The 20,359-nt window shown below is 48.0% G+C and overlaps 1 protein-coding gene and 1 pseudogene across 2 annotated transcripts; both read left to right on the forward strand.

The window, feature by feature from the left end:
- The first annotated feature begins 12,822 nt into the window (after positions 1-12,822).
- LOC129461392 (uncharacterized) lies at positions 12,823-12,998 on the forward strand (annotated as a pseudogene).
- A 2,328-nt stretch (positions 12,999-15,326) lies between these two features.
- LOC129460150 (nucleoside diphosphate kinase B-like) lies at positions 15,327-15,978 on the forward strand. 2 transcript variants are annotated; one of them, XM_063614745.1, is made up of 2 exons: positions 15,327-15,588; positions 15,702-15,978. In XM_063614745.1, the coding sequence occupies exons 1-2, from the start codon at positions 15,361-15,363 to the stop codon at positions 15,720-15,722; spliced, it is 249 nt and encodes an 82-aa protein (XP_063470815.1). In that variant the 5' UTR covers positions 15,327-15,360; the 3' UTR covers positions 15,723-15,978. The 2 variants fall into 2 exon arrangements, with proteins under 2 accessions (XP_063470815.1, XP_055093791.1); XM_055237816.2 differs by having other exon boundaries at positions 15,327-15,978.
- Positions 15,979-20,359: the final 4,381 nt, after the last annotated feature.

Genomic DNA, 20,359 nt, shown 5'->3' on the forward strand with positions numbered 1-20,359 from the left:
CAGTTTGTGGATTTTACATAAAACTGCTCTGCAAGTACAGCTTCAAGTTCCCCTTGTCCCTCAAGAATCCAGGCCTTCTGGGACAGGTCAGGTCCTCCAGAAAGCAGATGAGATGCTGAGATAAAGCTAGGGGTAATGCCTGTGACAGAGAAGGGGAAATAAGCAGGGTTGGGCAAGAAGACTCAGATGTGACAGACAGGTCAACCCATCAGGGAATTCCAGGACAAAAAAATGAGAAGTCCCGTTGGGCAGAAGTATCCGGGTTCCAATGCTCCCACCATGTTCAGTCATTTTGTAAAGGCAGATCCAAGCCAAGAATGTGGCTGCCACATTCTTCTATAATAAATTCAAGAGCAAAGACTGTTCCTCAAACACTCTATTGTGTGCGTTTCCAACATCTTGCACATACCTCTATTTTGTTTTAGTTTTTGTTTTTGTTTGAGATGGAGTCTCTCTGTCCAGGCTGCAGTGCAGTGGTGCAATCTCAGCTCACTGCAACCTCCGCCTCCCAGGTTCAAGTGATTCTCCTGCCTCCTCCTGGGATTACAGGCGCATACCACCATGCCTGGCTAATTTTTGTATTTTTAGTAGAGACAGGGTTTCACCATGTTGGCCAGGCTGATCTTGAACTCCTGATCTCAGGTGATCTCCTGCCTCCTGGTGGGATTACAGGCGTGTACTACCATGCCTGGCTAATTTTTGTATTTTTAGTACAGACGGGGTTGCACCATGTTGGCCAGGCTGGTCTTGAACTCCTGACTTCAGGTGATCCGCCCCCCTCAGCCTCCCAAAGTGCTGGGATTACAGGCGTGAGCCACCACGCCCAGCCTGTTTTTGTGTTTTTAAGACACAGTCTTGCTTTGTTGCGTAGGCTGGGATGATGAATAAGACTAACATGATGTCTACCTTCTTGAATCTAAAGGTGCACGCAAAAGAGCAAAGCGGCTAGCATGAAGGATGAGTAGCCTCGCCCCACTCCCAGCTGTGTGGAACAGCATGTGCAAAGATCTGTAGACAAGACATTTAATACTGACCACAAGCCTAGGAGATGAGCACTGTTAGCCCCTTTTACAGCTGGAAGAGTTGAGAGTCAGAGAGGTTGAGTTACTCAAGGTCATATAGCTAATAAGTAAGGAAACTGAGATTTGAACCTGGGGAGGCTTATGCCAAGGCCTCATTATGAAACGGCTAAGTGAAACTGCTAATAACTTAGACCAACCTCAGGGCATATGCTTGTCCACTTCTCCAAAGGTCTAAAACCTTTCTTTTTCAAAGCTGTGTGGTCTGGAAATGCCAAGGCACCCATTGAATGGGCAAGTTTCTCATTGGTATGTGGAGTTCTAAAGAGAACTGAAGCTTCAGAGATGAGTGCTGGTGAACTCAAACACTCAGGTCCCTGCCAGGGATTTCCTCATGTAAATCATTCCTAAACCCCCATTTCCTCCCTGGCTTCCTTCTTCCCTCAGACTCTCACCCCACAGCAATTAAACTTGGTGTCTAGTTCAGGCTGCTACAACAAAATACTGTAGACCGAGTGACTTATAAACAACAGAAATCTATTTTTTCACAGTTTTGAAGGCTGAAAGTTCAAGATCAGGGTGCCAGCACAGTCAGGTTCTGGTGAGGGCCCTCTCCTGGGTTGCAGACTGTTGACTTTTTGTATCCTCACATGCCTCAAAGAGGGTCCCTTTTATAAAGGCACTAACTAATCTCTTTCATGAGGGCCCTGCCCTCATGACCTAATCACCTCTCGAGGCCTCACCTCCTAACACTATCGAATTGAGATTAGATTTCAATATATGAATTTTCAAAGATATGAACATTCAGTCCCTTGCATTTGATAAAATCAATCAGGTTTTTTCATTCTTCCTAAAGATTAAAAGACATTGACAGAGCAGATGGACAACCCTGCTGACTTCTTGCTAGTGGTTCATCTTGGGCAATTTACTCTGTGCCTCAGTTTCTTCCCCTATAGAAAGGTTAATAGTAGCTACCTCTCAGAATCTTCATAGTACTAAGTAAGAAACTACACACCCAGTACTTAGAATGGTCCTTGTCACCACAAAATAACACTCTTAACTCAGCAGTAGAAACAGAACTCGACCAGGCGCCATGGCTCACACCTGTAATCCCAGCACTTTGGAAGGCCAAGGTGGGCGGATCACTCGAGGTCAGGAGTTCGAGACCAGCCTGGCCGACATGGCGAAACACCATCTCTACTAAAAATACATAAATTAGCTGGGCATAGTGGTGTGCACCGGTAATTCCAGCTGTTCGGAAGGCTTAGCAGGAGAATCACCTGAACCCAGGAGACGGAGGTTGCAGTGAGTTGAGATCGCGCCACTGCACTCCAGCCTGCGTGACAGAGTGAGACTCTGTCAAAAAAAAAAAAAAAAGAAGGAAGGAAGGAAGGAAGGAAGGAAGGAAGGAAGGAAAGAGAGAGAAAAGAAACAGATGCAAGCCGGATATGCAATCAAAACTTTTCTTTTTTTCTTTCTTTTTTTTGAGACAGAGTCTCACTCTGTCTCCCAGGCTGGAGTGCGGTGGCATGATCTCAGCTCACTGCAACCTCCGCCTCCCAGGGTCAAGTGATTCTCCTGCCTCAGCCTCCTGAGTAGCTAGGATTACAGGCACCCGCTATCACACCCGGCTAATTTTTGTATTTTTTTAAGTAGAGATGGGGTTTCACCATGTTGGCCAGGCTGGTCTTGAACTCCTGACCTCAGGTGATCCCACCTGCCTCACCTCCCAAAGTGCTGGGATTGCAGGTGTGAGCCACTGCTCCCGGCCCAATCAAAACTTTTTTAGCCAAGTGCAATGGCATATGCCTGTAGTCCCACCTACATGGGATACTGAGGCAGGAGGATTGCTTGAGTTCAGGAGTTTGAGTCCAAACTGGGAAACTAGCAAGACCTCCTCTCTAAAAAATATCTTTAAAAAAATAAAAGAAACAGGCCAGGCATGGTGGGGCATGCCTGTAATCCCAGCACTTTGGGAGGCCAAGATGGGTGGATTACCTCAGGTCAAGAGTTCGAGACCAGCCTGACCAACATGGTGAAACCCCATCTCTACTAAATATACAAAATTAGCTAGGTGTGGTGGCACATGCCTATAATCCCAGCTACTTGGGAGGCTGAGTCAGGAGAATCGCTTGAACCCGGGAGGCGGAAGTTGCAGTGGGCCAAGATCGTGCCACTGCACTCCAGCCTGGGGGACAAGAGCAGAACTCCATCTCAAAAAATAAAAAATAAAAAAATATGGCCGGGCATGGCGGCTCATGCCTGTAATCCCAGCACTTTAGGAGGCCGAGGTGAGCAAATAACCTGAGGTCAGGAGTTCAAGACTGGCCTGGCTAACAGCCTGATCTACTAAAAACACAAAAATTAGCCGGGCATGGTGGTGGGCACCTATAATCCCAGCTACTCCAGAGGCTGAGGCAGGAGAATCGCTTGAACCTGGGAGGTGGAGTTTGCAGTGAGCCAAGATCGCACCACTGCACTCCAGCCTGGGGGACAGAGTGAGATTCCATCTCAAAACAAATAAATAAATAAAATAGATAAAATTAATGTTAATAATATATTTTATTTAATTCAATATATCCTTAGTGTTGGCTGGGCACGGTGGCTCACACCTGTAATCCCAGCACTTTGGGAGGCCAAGGCGGGAGGATCATGAGGTCAGGAGATCAAGACCATCGTGGCCAACATGGTGAAACCCCGTCTCTACTAAAAATACAAAAATCAGCTGGTGGCACGTGCCTGTAATCCCAGCTACTCGGGAGGCTGAGGCAGGAGAATCACTTGAACCAGGGACTCAGAGGTTGCAGTAAGCTGAGATCGCACCACTGCACTCTAGCCTGGCGACAGAGCAAGATTCTGTCTCAAAAAAAAAAAAAAATCCTAAATGTTATCATTTCAACTTGTAATCAATATAACAAAATATCAGTGAGATATCTTATTTTTTTGTATGAAGTCTTCAAAATCCAATGTGTATTTTACACTTACAGCACATCTCAATCCAAATAGCCACATTTCTTTTTTTTTTTGAGACAGGGTCTCTCTCTGTTGTCCATGCTGGAGCAGAGTGGTGAGATCGAGGCTCACTGCAGTCTCAATCTCCCAGGCTCAAGTGATCCTCCCATCTCTGTCTCCCGGGTAACTGGGACTACAGGCACATGTCACCGCACCTGGCTAATATTTTTTATTTTTAGTAGAGATGAGATTTTGCCATGTTGCCCAGGCTGGTCTTGAACTCCTGGGTTCAAGCCATCCGCCCACCTCTACCTCCCAAAGGGTTGGGATTACAGGCATGAGCCACTGCATCTGGCCCAGCTAGCCACATTTTAAGGACTCAGTAGTCAAATGTGGCTAGCGGCTACTGCATTGAACGGTACAGTTTTAAATGTCAGCTGTCATCATTATTTTGGGTTTTTTTTTTTTTTTTTTGAGATGAAGTCTCACTCTGTCATCCAGGCTGGAGTGCAATGGCACGATCTCGGCCCACTGCAACCTCCGCCTCCAGGGTTCAAGCAATTCTCCTGCCTCAGCCTCCCGAATAGCTGGGATTACAGGCGCACGCCACTACACCCGGCTAATTTTTGTATTTTTAGTAGAGACGGGGTTTCACCATGTTGGCCAGGGTGGTCTCGAATGCCCGACCTCGTGATCCACCCACCTCGGCCTCCCAAAGTGCTGGGATTACAGGCATAAGCCACTATGCCTGGCCTATTTTGGGGGTTTTAACCTAAAAATCATTTCCTCAGAAAACTGTTCCCTGACCTGCTGAACTACATCAGCCCTGTTATTAAAATCTTTTTTTGGGACAGGTGTGGTGGCTCACACCTGTAATCAGCACTTTGGGAGGCCAAGGCAGATGAATCACCTGAGGTCAGGAGATCAAGACCACCAGCCTGGCCAATATGGTGAAACCCACCCCCACCGTCTCTACTAAAAATACAAAAATTAGCCAGGTGTGGTGGCACACACCTGTAATCCCAGCTACTCGGGAGGCTGAGGAAGGGGAATCGCTCAAACCCAGTAGGTGGAGGTTGCAGTGAGCTGAGATCGCACCATTGCACTCTAGCCTGGGCAACAGAACAAGACTCCCTCTCAAAAAATAAAAATAAAAATAATAAAAATAAAAATAAATAAAACCTTTTTTTTTTAGCATTCTAGAAGCACTCGTCATGATTATAATTAAATAATTCCTGGCCGGGCACGGTGGATCACGCCTGTAATCCCAGCACTTTGGGAGGCCGAGACGGGCGGATCACGAGGTCAGGAGATGGAGACCATCCTGGCTAACACGGTGAAACCCTGTCTCTACTAAAAATACAACAACAACAAAAAAATTAGCCGTGTGTGGTGGCAGGCATCTGTAGTCCCAGCTACTCGGGAGGCTGAGGCAGGAGAATGGTATGAACCCGGGAGGCAGAGCTTGCAGTGAGCCGAGATCGCGCCACTGCACTCCAGCCTGGGCGACAGAGTGAGACTCCTCTCAAAAAAAAAAAAAAAATAATAATAATAATAATAATAATTCCGGCCAGGCATGGTGGCTCATGCCTGTAATCCCAGCATTTTGGGAGGCTGAGGTGGGCAGATCATGAGGTCAAGAGTTAGAGACCATCCTGGCCAACATGGTGAAACCCCATCTCTACTAAAAATACAAAAATTAGCTGGGCGTGGTGGCGCATGCCTGTAGTCCCAGCTACTCAGGAGTCTGAGGCAGGAGAATGGTGTGAATCTGGGAGGCGGAGCTTGCAGTGAGCCGAGACTGCGCCACTGCACTCCAGCCTAGCGACAGAGCGAGACTCTGTCTCAAAAATAGTAATAATAATCATTCCTATTAACTTGTTATTTGTGTTTGTCTCCTACTAGACTCTAGGCTTCAGAAAGGTGGAGACCATTTGCTCATTGTTCTATCCCAGTGCTGGCATACAACAGGTGCTCAATAAAGATTTGTTGGGCGAATAACATTTATGAAGCACACACTTAATGAATTAGCCTTAGCACTGCATTAACTGAAGTTGGGAAGAAAGAAGTTAAGAGAAAAAAAGCAGCCGGGCACGGTGGCTCACACTTGTAATTCCAGCACTTTGGGAGGCCAAGGTGGATGGATCACCTGAGGTCAGGAGTTCAAGACCAGCCTGGCCAACATGGCGAAACCCCGTCTCTACTAAAAATACAAAAATTACTGGCCAGGCGTGGTGGCTCACGCAGCTCCCAGCACTTTGGGAGGCTGAGGCAGGTGGATCACCTGAGGTCCGGAGTTCAAGACCAGACTGACCAACATGGAGAAACCCCGTCTCTACTAAAAATACAGAATTAGCCAGGCATGGTGGCACATGCCTGTAATCCCAGCTACTCGGGAGGCTGAGGCAGGAGAATGGCTTGAACCCGGGAGGCGGAGGTTGCTATGAGCTGAGATTGCGCCATTGCACTCCAGCCTGGGCAACAAGAGCGAAATTCTGTCTCAAAAAAAAAAAAAAAAAAAAAAAATTACCTGGGCATGATGGCACGTGCCTGTCATCCCAGCTACTAGGGGTGCTGAGGCAGGAGGATCGTTTGAACCTGGGAGGCTTGCTGTAAGCCAAGATCGTGCCACTGCACTCCAGCCTGGGCAACAGAGTGAGACTCTGTCTCAAAAAAAAAAAAAAAAAAAGACAGAGAGAGAATAAAAGCAGATCCAGAAGAGTCAGTTCCAGAGCTTATAATATAGATGTGGACATTTTCTTTACAAAAGCAATAGTTGGTCATCGTGGGAAAACAGCTCAAAAACTCAAATAAATGGCCAAGCACAGTGGGCCAAGCACAGTGGCTCACACCTGTAATCCTAGCACTTGGGAGGCTGAGGCAGGAGGATCACTTGAGCTCAGGAGTTCCAGACCAGTCTGGGCAACATAGTAAGACCTCTTCTTTATTTTTATTTTATTTTTTATTGGATTTCCTTTCAGATTCAGACCTACAGATATCTTTTAAAGTAAAAAACATTTTAAAATGAATAAACTAAGATGAAAATTAAAATTACCCATAATCCAAAAATAAAAGAATGACCAGTTGTAGATTTTCCAGAGCATTCTTTTACACACAAAAAACATACACGTTTTTAGATATAAAACATTAAATATGCCGGGCGCGGTGGCTCACGCTTGTAATCCCAGCACTTTGGGAGGCCGAGGCGGGCGGATCACGAGGTCAAGAGATCGAGACCACAGTGAAACCCCGTTTCTACTAAAAATACAAAAAATTAGCCGGGCGTGGTGGCGGGCGCCTGTAGTCCCAGCTACTCGGAGAGGCTGAGGCAGGAGAATGGCGTGAACCCGGGAGGCGGAGCTTGCAGTGAGCCGAGATTGCGCCACTGCACTCCAGCCTGGGTGACAGAGCGAGACTCCGTCTCAAAAAAAAAAAAAAAAAACATTAAATATATATTTGAATATTTTTGCACACTGTTTTGAAACTTGGTTTTCTCATTTACGCATTTATCACTAGTTTGTTTTTTGTTTGGGGTTTTTTTTTTTTTTTTTTTTTGGGATAGGGTCTCCCTCTGTCACCCAGGCTGGAGTACAGTGATGCAAATATGGCTTACTGCAGCCTCGACCTCCCAGGCTCAAGTGACCCTCCCACCTCAGCCTCCTGAGTAGCTGGGACTACAGGTGTGCACCACCACATCTAGTTTTTTTTTTATTTTTTGTAGAGCCGGGGATCTCCCTATGTTGTCCAGCCTGTTCTTAAACTCCTGGGCTCAATCAGTCCTCCAGTCTTGGCCTCCCAAAGTGGTGGAATTACAAGCATGAGCCACTGTGGCCAGTCCAGTGTGAGCATCTTTTCATGGCATTTAACATTCTTCTGAAACATCAATTCCTTGGGTAAAACAGCATTGCATCGTATAATTGTACCAGGATTTACTTAGCCAATCTCCTGATAAAATTTAGTTAGTTACAAATTTTCACTATAATCAGCAATGCTAGGAGAACATCCTTGTAGTTAAATCTCGGAGCACTTCCTTAATGATTTCCTGCAGATCAGTTCTTAAGGAGTGGAAGTGTGAGGTTAAGTGTCGCGTTAGTCCATTTACTATGTGTTGACAAAGTGTGGTCTATAACAGCTGTATCTAGATAAATATATCATGTATATTTCATGAGTACTGAGTTGACACGCAACACTGTAGGGTGGTCCCAGGCATAATTCTCTCAAATGTAGTGTGACTAACTGCCACTGGTGGAATGAAAGGTTGTAGCTAGTACAAAGATTTATTTTATTATTTTATTTGTATTTTTTGCAGAGACAGAGAGGTCTCACTTTGTTGCCCAACTGGTCTCAAATTCCTGGGCTCAAGGAATCCTCCCACCTCGACCTCCCAAAGTGCTGAGATTACAGACATCAGCCACCATGCCCAGCTCAGCTTTTTTTTTTTTTCTTCTTCTTTCCAAGAGAGAGTCTCGCTCTGTTGCCCAGGCTAGAGTGCAGTGGCATGATCTCGGCTCACCGCAAGCTCCACCCCCCGGGTTCACGCCATTCTCCTGTCTCAGCCTCCAGAGTAGCTGGGACTACAGGCGCCTGTCACCACGCCTGGCTAATTTTTTTGTATTTTTAGTAGAGATGGGGTTTCACCGTGTTAGCCAGGATGGTCTCGATCTCCTGACCTCGTAATCTGCCCGCCTCGGCCTTCCAAAGTGCTGGGATTACAGGCGTGAGCCACCGCGCACGGCCAGATTCCTTACTTTAATTTATGTGTTAGAAAATTATCTAATTAGCACATAAAACCTGTGATGGCTCCAATATTATTTATTTATTTATTTATTTTAATTTTTGAGACGGAGTCTCGCCTTGTCACCAGGCTGGAGTGCGGTGGCACAATCTTGGCTTACTGCAACCTCCGCCTCCTGGGTTCAAGTGATTCTCCTGCCTCAGCCTCCCGAGTAGCTGGGACTACAGGCGACCATCACCATGCCCGGCTAGCTTTTGTATTTTTAGTAGAGATGGGGTTTCACTATGTTGGCCAGGATGGTCTTGATCTCTTGACCTCATGATCCACCTGCCTCGGCCTCCCAATGTGCTGGGATTACAGGCGTGAGCCACCGCGCCTGGCCCGGCTCCAATATTATTGTTTAGGATAAAGATAAGGTTTTTTTGTTTGTTTGTTTTAAAGTGGGTCCACTTAAAGAAAACTATGTAGGGGGGCTGGGCGTGGTGGCTCACGCCTGTAATCCCAGCAATTTGGGAGGCCGAGGCAGGCAGATCACGAGGTCAGGAGTTCAAGACCAGCCTGACCAACCTGGTGAAACCCTGTCTCTACTAAAAATACAAAAATTAGCTGGGCATGGTGGCACGTGCCTGTAATCCCAGCTACTTGGGAGGCTGAGGCAGGAGAATTGCTTGAACCTGGGAGGTGGAGGTTGCAGTGAGCCAAGATCATGCCACTGCACTCCAGCCTAGGCGACAGAGTGAGACTCTGTCTCAAAAAAAAAAAAAAAAAAAAAAAAAACAGAAAAGAAAAAGAAAACTATGTAGGGACAGGCACAGTGGCTCATGCCCATAATCCCAGCATTTCGGGAGTCTGAGGGCTGAGGAGGGTGGATCACCTGACGTCAGGAGTTCAAGACCAGCCTGGCCAACATGGCAAAACACCATCTCTACTAAAAATACAAAAATTAGCCAGTGTGGTGGTGCGGGCCCCGTAGTCCCAGCTACTTGGGAGGACCACTTGAGCCTGGGAGGCAGATGTTGCAGTGAACCGAGATTGTGCCACTGCACTCCAGCCTGGGCGACACAGCAAGACTTCATCTCAAAAAAAAAAAAAAAAAAAAAAGATTTGAGCTAGAATTCCAGTTTTCCTCAGTTCCAAGTTCGGGATCCTGGAAGAGTCTCTCTTAGTCTCAGTTTTCTCATCTGTGAGATGGGGATATTGAGAATTCTTCTCCATATGGCATGCCTGCCTGGAAGGGCTTATAAACAAAGAATTGTGGCTGGGCATGGTGGTTCATGCCTATAATCCCAGTACTTAGGGAAGCTGAGGTGGGCAGATCACTTGAGGTCAGGAGTTTGAGACCAGCCTGGCCAACATGGTGAAACCTCGTCCCTACTAAAAACACAAAAATTAACTGGGTGTGGTGGCGCACACCTGTAATTCCAGCTACTTGGGTGGCTGAGGCAGGTAGAATCACTTGAACTCAGGAGACAGAAGTTGCAGTAAGCCGAGATTGGGCCACTGCACTCCAGCCTGGGCAACAGAGACTCCCATCTCAAAAAAAGAGTTGAAGAAAACAAAGAATTATAAGGTCAAAAAGGATCTCAAGAGATTCTCCAACGTTTTCTCAGGTGAAGGGGGCTGGATTTCCACCTTCATTCTCCTCCCTATCACCTAAGGACCCTACATGTTGACCGGGTGTCCACCTGGAAGTCATCCTCTGTTCCTCCCTGTCCTCACTTTCCACACCCAGTTCTGCCTGCCCATCTGCAAAGTGTAGCCCAACTCCCACCCCTACCCCCTCATTTTCACCTCTGCAATTATATCTCTAGGTGCAGCCACGCACTACCCTCTCTTGCCTGGGATTACTGCATGAACCTCCAAACTGGACCTCTATTGTCAATTTTCTACCCAGAAGCCAATAAGCCAACGTTATCTTTTTAAAAAAATTTTTTGAGATGGAGTCTTGCTGTATCACCCAGGCTGTAGTGCAATGGCACAATCTTGACTCACTGCAACCACCACCTCCCAGGTTCAAGCCATTCTCCTGCCTCAGCCTCCCAAGTAGCTGGGACTACAGGCAAGCTACCACACCCAGCTAATTTTTCTTATTTTTAGTAGAGACAGGGTTTTGCCATGGTAGCCAGGCTGGTCCTGAACTCCCAACCTTGGGTGATCCACCCCCCTCGGCCTCCCAAAGTGCTGGGATTACAGGCGTGAGCCACGGCACCAGCCTAATGTTATTTATTTATTTATTTATTTATTTATTTATTTATTTTGAGACGGAGTCTTGCTCTGTTGCCCAGGCTAGAGTGCAGTGGCGCGATCTCGGCTCACTGCAAGCTCCGCCTCCCGGGTTCACGCCATTCTCCTGCCTCAGCCTCTCTGAGTAGCTGGGACTATGGGTTCCCGCCACCACGCCCGGCTAATTTTTTTGTATTTTTAGTAGAGACGGGGTTTCACTGTGGTCTCGATCTCCTGACCTCGTGATCCGCCCGCCTCGGCCTCCCAAAGTGCTGGGATTACAAGCGTGAGCCACCGCGCCCGGCCTATTTTTATTTATTTATTTATTTTGAGATGGAGTCTCACTCCGTCCTCCAGGCTGGAGTGCAGTGGTGCGATCTTGGCTCACTGTAAACTCCGCCTCCCAGGTTCAAGTGATTCTCCTGCCTCAGCCTACTGGGTAGCTGGGATTACAGTCACACTACACCACACCTGGATAATTTTTTGTATTTTTAGTAGAGACAGTGTCTCACCATGTTGGCCAGTCTGGTCTCGAACTCCTGACCTCTGGAGATCCGCCCCCCTCGGCCTCCCAAATTGCTGGGATTACAGGCGTGAGTACCCAGCAATGTTATTATTATTTTTTTTTTAATCAACTTTACTGGGCTAAGTGCAGTGGCTCATGCCTGTAATCCCAGCACTTTGGGATCTTGGCATAGCTGTTCACGTGCTACCTCTGTGGGTCCTGAACATTTTATCTAAAGTCTCCCCGTACCCTACCAAATCAGACTCCTTACCCTGGTATTTGTTGAGGTTCACCTTCTGCCAGTATATTCTGCGTTTATTTGTGTACTTGTTTATTATTTGTCTCTGCCTCCCCCATTAAAATGTCAGGGCTATGAAAACACAGACTATGTCTGTCTTGTTTGCTGCTTGTTCACCAGCATCTGGAATGGTAGGTTTGAGTAACTATTTTTGAACGAATGAAAGACTGGCGACATGGAGATGCCAGGAGATGAGTGAGCTGGGCTGCATAATTAGTTGTAGCATCAGGATGAAAACCCCAATGTCCTGGCCCCCCGCCCAAACCGCTCTCTTCTTTCTCAGCAGGCCATTCACAGATCTTCCCAGGACTGACACACAAGACAGTACAGGGGTCTTAACTGCAGTTTTTTTTTTTTTTTTTTTTTTTGAGATGGAGTCTTGCTCTGTCTCCCGGACTGGAGTGCAGTGGCGCGATCTCGGCTCACTGCAAGCTCCGCCTCCCGGGTTCATGCCATTCTCCTGCCTCAGCCTCCCGAGTAGCTGGGACTACAGGTGCCCGCCAACACGCCCGGCTAATTTTTTTGTATTTTTAATAGAGACGGGGTTTCACCGTGTTAGCCAGGATGGTCTTGATCTCCTGACCTCGTGATCCGCCCGCCTCGGCCTCCCAAAGTGCTGGGATTACAGGCTTGAGCCACCGCGCCCGGCCACTGCAGTGTTTTTGTTTTTGTTTTGAGACGGAGTCTCGCTCTGTCGCCCAGGCTGGAGTGTAGTGGTGCGATCTCAGCTCACTGCAAGCTCCACCCCTCGGGTTCACGCCATTCTCCTGTCTCAGCCTCCCGAGTAGCTGGGACTACAGGTGCCCGCCACCACGCCCGGCTAATTTTTTGTGTGTGTTTTTAGAAGAGACGGGGTTTCACCGTGTTAGCCAGGATGGTCTCAATCTTCTGACCTTGTGATCCACCCGTCTCGGCCTCCCAAAGTGCTGGGTTCACAGGCATGAGCCACCACGCCCAGCCCGTTTGTTTGTTTGTTTGTTTGTTTTCCCCGAGTTGGAGTCTTGCTCTGTTGCCCAGAGCTGGAGTGCAATGGCACAATCTTGGCTCACTGCAACCTCCGCCTCCTAGATTCAAGCAATTCTCCTGCCTCATCGCTTCTCGGCCTTTTGGCTAAGATCAAGTGTAGTATCTCCTGCCTCAGCCTCCCGAGCAGCTGGGATTACAGGTGTGAGCCACCACACCCAGGTAATTTTTGTATTTTTAGTAGAGATGGGGTTTCACCAAGTTGGCCAGGCTGGTATCGAACTCCTGACCTCGTGATCCATTTGCCTCGGCCCCCCAAAGTGTTGAGATTACAGGCGTGAGCCACCATGTCCAGCCGCAGTGCTGTTTTTAAGAGCAAGAGACTGGAAACAACTCAAATGTCCATCAATAGGGGGTTGGTTAATTAAATCACATACAGTTCTACAACGGGAAATTAGCCACAGAAAAGATCCCAGGAAGCTCAAATGTACTGATATGAAACAGCTTCCAAGATCTGAAAACATAACACTGAACAACGTAGGTAACGTGTGTATCATTTGTGGGAAAAAGTGGGATACGATATGTTTATAAGATACTTATACAGGCTGGGGCGTGGTGGCTCACATCTGTAATCCCAGCACTTTGGGAGGCCAAGGCAGGCGGATCACGAGGTCAGGAGTTCGAGATCAGCCTGGCCAACATGGTGAAACCCCATCTCTACTAAAAATACAAAAATTAGCCGGGTGTGGTGGCTCACGCCTGTAATCCCAGCTACTCGGGAGGCTGAGGCAGGAGAATCACTTCAACCCGGAGGGGGAGGTTGTGTTGAGCAGAGATTGAGCCATTGCACTCTAGCTTGGACAACAAGAGTGAAACTCCATCTCAAAAAAAAAAAAGGTACTTATACAAGGCTGGGTGCAGTGGCTCACGCTTATAATCCCAACACTTTGGGAGGTTGAGGAGGGTGGACTGCTTGAGCCCAGGAGTTCCAGATCAACCTGGGCCACATGGTGAAACCCCATCTCTAAAAAAAATACAAAAAAAGTTAGTTGGGCATGGTGGTGGGCGCCTGTAGTCCCAGCTGCTCAGGAGACTGAGGTAGGAGGATCACTTGAGCCCAGGAGGTGGAGGACGCAGTGTGCCACTATACTCCAGACTGGAGGACAGAGTGAGGCCGTGTATTTAAAAAAAAAAAAAAGATAAAAATGATACTTATACAAATTGGAACAACTCTGGAAGAATGCACACTACCAATGTTAACTGGCTAGGGGTGGGGCTGGAGGAATGGGGTGGCTGGGAATCAAGAGTAGAAAGGAGATTTCACTAAGTACTCTTTTGCATAGTTTGAATTTTTTGTGGGGGCACGGAGTCTTGCTCTATCTCCAGGCTGGAATCCAATGGCACGATCTCAGCTCACTGCAACCTCTGCCTGCTGGGTTCAAGCAATTCTCCTGCCTCAGCCTCCTGAGTAGCTGGGATTACAGATGCGTGCCACCGTGCCTGTCTAATTTTTTTGTATCTTTAGTAGAGATGGGGTCTCACCATGTTGGCCAGGCTGGTCTTGAACTCCTAACCTCAGGTAATCTGCCTGCCTTGGCCTCCCGAAGTGCTGGGATTACAGGTGTGAGCCACTGAGCTCGGCCCACATATGTAACTTAATCTATTGCTAAAACAAATTAATATTTTACAAAAATAGGCCAGGCGCAGTGGCTCACACCTGTAATCCCAGCATTTTGGGAGGCCGAGGCGGGCGGATCATGAGGTCAAGAGTTCTAGACCAGCCTGGCCAACATGGTGAAACCCCGTCTCTACTAAGAATACAAAAATTAGCCAGGTGTGGTGGTGCATGCCTGTAATCCCAGCTACTGGGGAGGCTGAGGCAGGAGAATCACTTGAACCCAGGAATGGGAGGTTGCAGTGAGCTGAGATCGCACCATTGCAGTCCAGCCTGGGCGACAAGAGGGAGATTCTGTCTCAAAAAAATAAAATAAAATAAATAAATAAATAAATAATTTTTTTTTTTTTTTTTTTTGAGACGGAGTCTTGCTCTGTCGCCCAGGCTGGAGTGCAGTGGCGCAATCTCGGCTCACTGCAAGCTCCGCCTCCTGGATTCACGCCATTCTCCTGCCTCAGCCTCCCGAGTAGCTGGGACTACAGGCGCCTGCCACCACGCCCGGCTAATTTTTTGTATTTTTAGTAGAGACGGGGTTTCACCGTGTTAGCCAGGATGGTCTTGATTTCCTGACCTCGTGATCCGCCCGCCTCGGCCTCCCAAAGTGCTGGGATTACAGGCGTGAGCCACCGCGCCCGGCTAAATAAATATTTTTTAAAAAGGACATTAAAAAAAATGTCACTACTGGCCGGGTGTGGTGGCTAGTGCCTATAATCTCAGCACTTAGGGAAGCCAGGCGGGAGGATCGCTTGAGTTCAGGAAAACAGCCCATCTCTACAAAACATTGAAAAATTATCCAGTTGTAGAGGTGTCAACCTGTAGTCCTAGGTACTGGGGATGTTGAGGAAGGAAGATCGCTTGAGCCCAAGAGTTGGAGGCTGCAGTGAACCATGATCACACCATTACACTCCAGCCTGGGTGACAGCGCCAGTCCTTGTTTCAAAAAAGAGAGGAGCGCAGCGCCGCCGCCCGGCCCCTCCAGCTTCCCGGACCATGGCCAACCTGGAGCGCACCTTCATCGCCATCAAGCTGGACGGCATGCAGCGCGGCCTAGTGGGCGAGATCATCAAGTGCTTCGAGCAGAAGGGGTTCCGCCTCGTGGCCACGAAGTTCCTCCGGGCCTTTGAAGAACACCTGAAGCAGCACTACATTGACCTGAAAGACCGCCCATTCTTCCCTGGGCTGGTGAAGTACATGAACTCAGGGCCGGTCGTGGCCATAGTCTGGGAGGGGCTGAACGTGGTGAAGACAGGCCGAGTGATGCTTGGGGAGACCAATCCAGCAGATTCTAAGCCAGGCACCATTCGTGGGGACTTCTGCATTCAGGTTGGCAGGAACATCATTCATGGCAGTGATTCAGTAAAAAGTGCTGAAAAAGAAATCGGCCTATGGTTTAAGCCTGAAGAACTGGTTGACTACAAGTCTTGTGCTCATGACTGAGTCTATGAATAAGAGGTGGACACAGCAGCAGTCTCCTTTAGCACGGCGTGGTGTGTCCCTGGACACAGCTCTTCATTCCACTGACTTAGAGGCAACAGGATTGATCATTCTTTTATAGAGCATATTTGCCAAAAAAGCTTTTGGAAGCTGGAAAAAAGAAAAAGAGAGAAAGAGAGAAGGGAAGGGAGGGGAGGAAGGGAGGGAGAGAGGGAGGGAGGGAGGGAGGGAGGGAGGAAAGAAGGAAGGAAAGAAGGAAGGAAGATAGGGAGGGAGGGAGGGACGGACGGAGGGGAAAGATAAATAGAAAGAAAGAGACACAGACCGGCCACGAGCGGTGGCTCATGCCTGTAATCCCAGCATTTTGGGAGGCTGAGGTGGGCGGATCACGAGGTCAGGACATCGAGACCATCGTGGCTAATACAGTGAAACCCCGTCTTTACTAAAAATACAGAAAAGTAGCCGGGCGTGGTAGCACGTGCCTGTAGTCCCAGCCACCCGGGAGGCTGAAGCAGGAGAATCACTTGAACCCAGGAGGCGGAGGTTGCAGTGAGCCGAGATCGCACCATTACACTCCAGCCTGGGCAACAGAGCAAGACTCCGTCTCAAAAAAAAAAAAAAATGTATATGTCAAACCTTCTCCAGATGTCCTCATATGCGATTTTTTGGGCAAATACATTGGTATAGTCTTAGGGGTGCCAGTATTGGGATATCCCTTAAAATGCAAAATGAGCATGGCCTTTGAGGAGGCAATTCTACCTATAGAAATTTTCCCCAGGCCCAGATTACCTGAGGCCAGGAGATCGAGACCAGCCTGACCAACATGGTGAAACCCTGTCTCTACTAAACATACAAAATTAGCCGGGCGTGGTGGCAGGTGCCTGTAATCCCAGCTATTCGGGAGGCTGAGGCAGGAGAATCACTTGAACCCAGGAGGCAGAGGTTGCCATCAGCTGAGATCATGCCACTGCACTCCAGCCTGAGCAACAAGAGCAAAACTTCATCTCAAAAAAAAAAAGAAAGAAAGAAAGAAAAAAGAAATTTTCCCCAGGCCTGCATGGTAGCTCACGCCTATAGTGCCAGCACTTTGGGAGGCTGAGGTGGGCAGAAAGCTTGAGTCTAGGAGTTCGAGACCAGCCTGGCTAACATGGTAAAACCCCATCTCTACAAAAAATACAAAAATTAGCTGGGCATGGTGGCACATGCCTGTAATCCCAGCTACTCGGGAGGCTGAGACAGGAGAATCGCTTGAGCCTGGAAGGTCGAGGCTGCAGTGAACCGAGATCACACCACTGCACTTCAGCCTGGGTAACAGAGCAAGACCCTGTCTCAAGAAAAAAAGAAAGAAAGAAAGAAAGAGATTTCGCCCCAGAAATATCCCAAGAGTAAGGAAAGATGACGTAGCATCAAGCGTATTCATTATAGCATTGCTTATGGGAAAAACTGGAAACAACTCACATGTCCAATAATGGGGGATTGGTTAACCTTGGTAGGTCACATCCATATGGGAAAAGGGGAATTAGGTGCTGGCATGGAAAATGTGTCCACAATGTATTGTATAGCAGAAAAAAAAGGAAGTAATAGAACTATATGTAGAGTATAATCCAATTTTTTTTTTTTTTTTTGAGACGGAGTCTCGCTCTGTCGCCCAGGCTGGAGTGCAGTGGTGCGATCTTGGCTCACTGCAAGCTCCACCACCCAGGTTCACGCCATTCTCCTCCCTCAGCCTGCCAAGTAGCTGGGACTACAGGCGCCCACCACCACGCCTGGCTAATTTTTGTATTTTTAGTAGAGACGGGGTTTCACCGTGTTAGCCAGGATGGTCTCAATCTCCTGACCTCATGATCCACCTGCCTCGGCCTCCCAAAGTGCTGGGATTACAGGTGTGAGCCACTGTGCCCGGCCAAGTATAATTCAATTTTTGTGATTATGTTGACCTATAAGTAGAACATTTTGGAGGAATAATCTCACCTACCTGTGACTATCTCCTTGGAGTCAAGGTGAGATTATTGTGGGAGCCTTTGTCACTGCTTCATGTGTATATTTGAATTTTATATACAAACATGCAGAAATTTTTGTATTCAGAAAAAAGAATTTAGGTTTGAAACAGAAAACAATGATACGTAAAAATCACGTGGAGCCCTCTCTCCCCTCCTTGCCTTGCAGAATAATAACAAAAAAAAGGATCCACTTTTATGGTTAAGTTTATGTTATGTAAATTTTACCTCAATTTTTTTGTTTGGATTTTCCTTGTGGGGGATTTTGAGATAGGGTCTCACTCTGTCGCCTGGGCTGGAGTGCAGTGGCGATATCACGGTTCACTGCAGCCTCGACCTCCTAGGCTCAAGCAACCCTCCTGCCTCAGCCTCCTGAGTAGCTAGGATTACAGGCAAACACTAGCACGCCTGGCTAATTTTTTTTTTTTTTTTTTTTTTGAGACGGAATCTCGCTCTGTCGCCCTGGCTGGAGTGCAGTGGCGCGATCTCGGCTCACTGCAAGCTCCGCCTCCCGGGTTCACGCCATTCTCCTGCCTCAGCCTCTCCGAGTAGCTGGGACTACAGGCCCCCGCCACTACGCCCGGCTAATTTTTTTTGTATTTTTAGTAGAGACAGGGTTTTCACCGTGGTCTCGATCTCCTGACCTCGTGATCCGCCCGCCTCGGCCTCCCAAAGTGCTGGGATTACAAGCGTGAGCCACCGCGCCCGGCCACGCCTGGCTAATTTTTATTTTTATTTTTATTTTATTATTTTTTTTTATATATTTTTTGAGATGGAGTCTCGCTCTGTCGCCCAGGCTGGAGTGCAGTGGCGTAATCTTGGCTCACGCAAGCTCCGCCTCCCAGGTTCACGCCATTCTCCTGCCTCAGCCTCCCGAGTAGCTGGGACTACAGGTGCCCGCCACCACGCCCGGCTAATTTTTTGTATTTTTAGTAGAGACAGGGTTTCACCGTGGTCTCGATCTCCTGACCTCGTGATCCGCCCGCCTCGGCCTCCCAAAGTGCTGGGATTACAAGCGTGAGCCACTGTGCCCGGCTTGCCTGGCTAATTTTTAAATTTTTCCAGGCACGATGGCTCATGCCTGTAATCTCAGCACGTTGGGAGGCCAAGGCAGGTGGGTGGCTTGAGCCCAGGAGTTTGAGACTAGCTTGAGCAATATGCAAAACCTCCGCCTCTACAAAAAATGAAATAAAATTAGCCGAGTGTGGTGGCACGTGCCTGTAGTTCCATCTACTCAGGAGGCTGAGGTGAGAGGATCACTTGAGCCTGGGAAGTGGAGATTGCAGTGAGCTGATATTGCATGACTGCACTCCAGCTGGGGTGACAGAGTGAGACCCTGCTCTCTCCAAAAAACAAAAACAAAAAGAACACCAACAAAAATATTCTCATATTTTTTGGTAGAGACAAGGGTCTCACGATGTTGTCCAAGCTGGTCTTGAACTCTTGGGCTCAAGAGAGCCTCCTGCCTTGGCCTCCCAAAGTGCTGGGATTACAGGCGTGAGCCACCATGCCTGGCCAAGAACCCATCTCTGATAAAAAATCTGTAGTAAACAGTAAGTCGAGTTTTCCTCTAGAGTGTGATGATGCTAATTATACAATGCTACATTTCTTCCCCTGCTGTTCAAGCTGTGGACCCTGGACCAGCACCTGAGAACTTTTAGAAATGCAGAATCTTAGTCTCCATCCCAGACCTCCTGAATTGGAATCTCTAGGAATGGGGATTCGACCTGTGCCTTAACAAATTCTCAAGGTTATTTTTATGCACACCAAAATTTACGAAATTGTAGTTTGATTTTGAAAGGACATGCACTATTCTTTTCACGTTATTTCTAAGTTTTGGATAACTTCTTGTTGTTGCTGTTGTTGAGACGGAATTTCACTCTGTCGCCCAGGCTGGAGGGCAATGGTGCGGTCTTGGCTCACTGCAATCTCCGCCTCTCGGGTTCAAGCGACTCTCCTGCCTCAGCCTCCCGAGTAGCTGGGATTACAGGCGCCCACCACCATGGCCGGCTAATTTTTTTTTGTTTTTTTGTATTTTTGTATTTTTAGTAGAGATGGGGTTTCACCATGTTGGCCAGGCTGGTCTTGAACTCCTGACCTCGTGATCCCCCCACCCTGGCCTCCCAAAGTGCTGGGATGACAGGCGTGGGCCACCGCGCCCGGCTTCTTCTTCTTTCTTTTTCTTTTCTTTTTTTTTTTTTTTTTGAGACAGAGTCTCACTATCACCCAGGCTGGAGTGCAGTGGCGCAATTTCAGCTCACTGCTACCTTCGCCTCCATGTCTCCAGACTGTGAGGTCCTTGAACTGGGGACTGAGTTTTTTTTTTTTTGTTTTTGTTTTTTTTTTTTTTTTTTTTTTTTTTTTGAGACAGAGTCTCGCTCCGTCACCCAGACTGGAGTGCAGTGGCGCAGTCTCGGCTCACTGCAAACTCCGCCTCCCGGGTTCACGCCATTCTCCTGCCTCAGCCTCTCCGAGTAGCTGGGACTACAGGCGCCCGCCAACACGCCCGGCTAATTTTTTTGTATTTTTAGTAGAGACGGGGTTTCACCGTGGTCTCG

Source organism: Symphalangus syndactylus, chromosome 13 (assembly GCF_028878055.3).
Source record: "Symphalangus syndactylus isolate Jambi chromosome 13, NHGRI_mSymSyn1-v2.1_pri, whole genome shotgun sequence".
NCBI lineage: Eukaryota > Metazoa > Chordata > Mammalia > Primates > Hylobatidae > Symphalangus > Symphalangus syndactylus.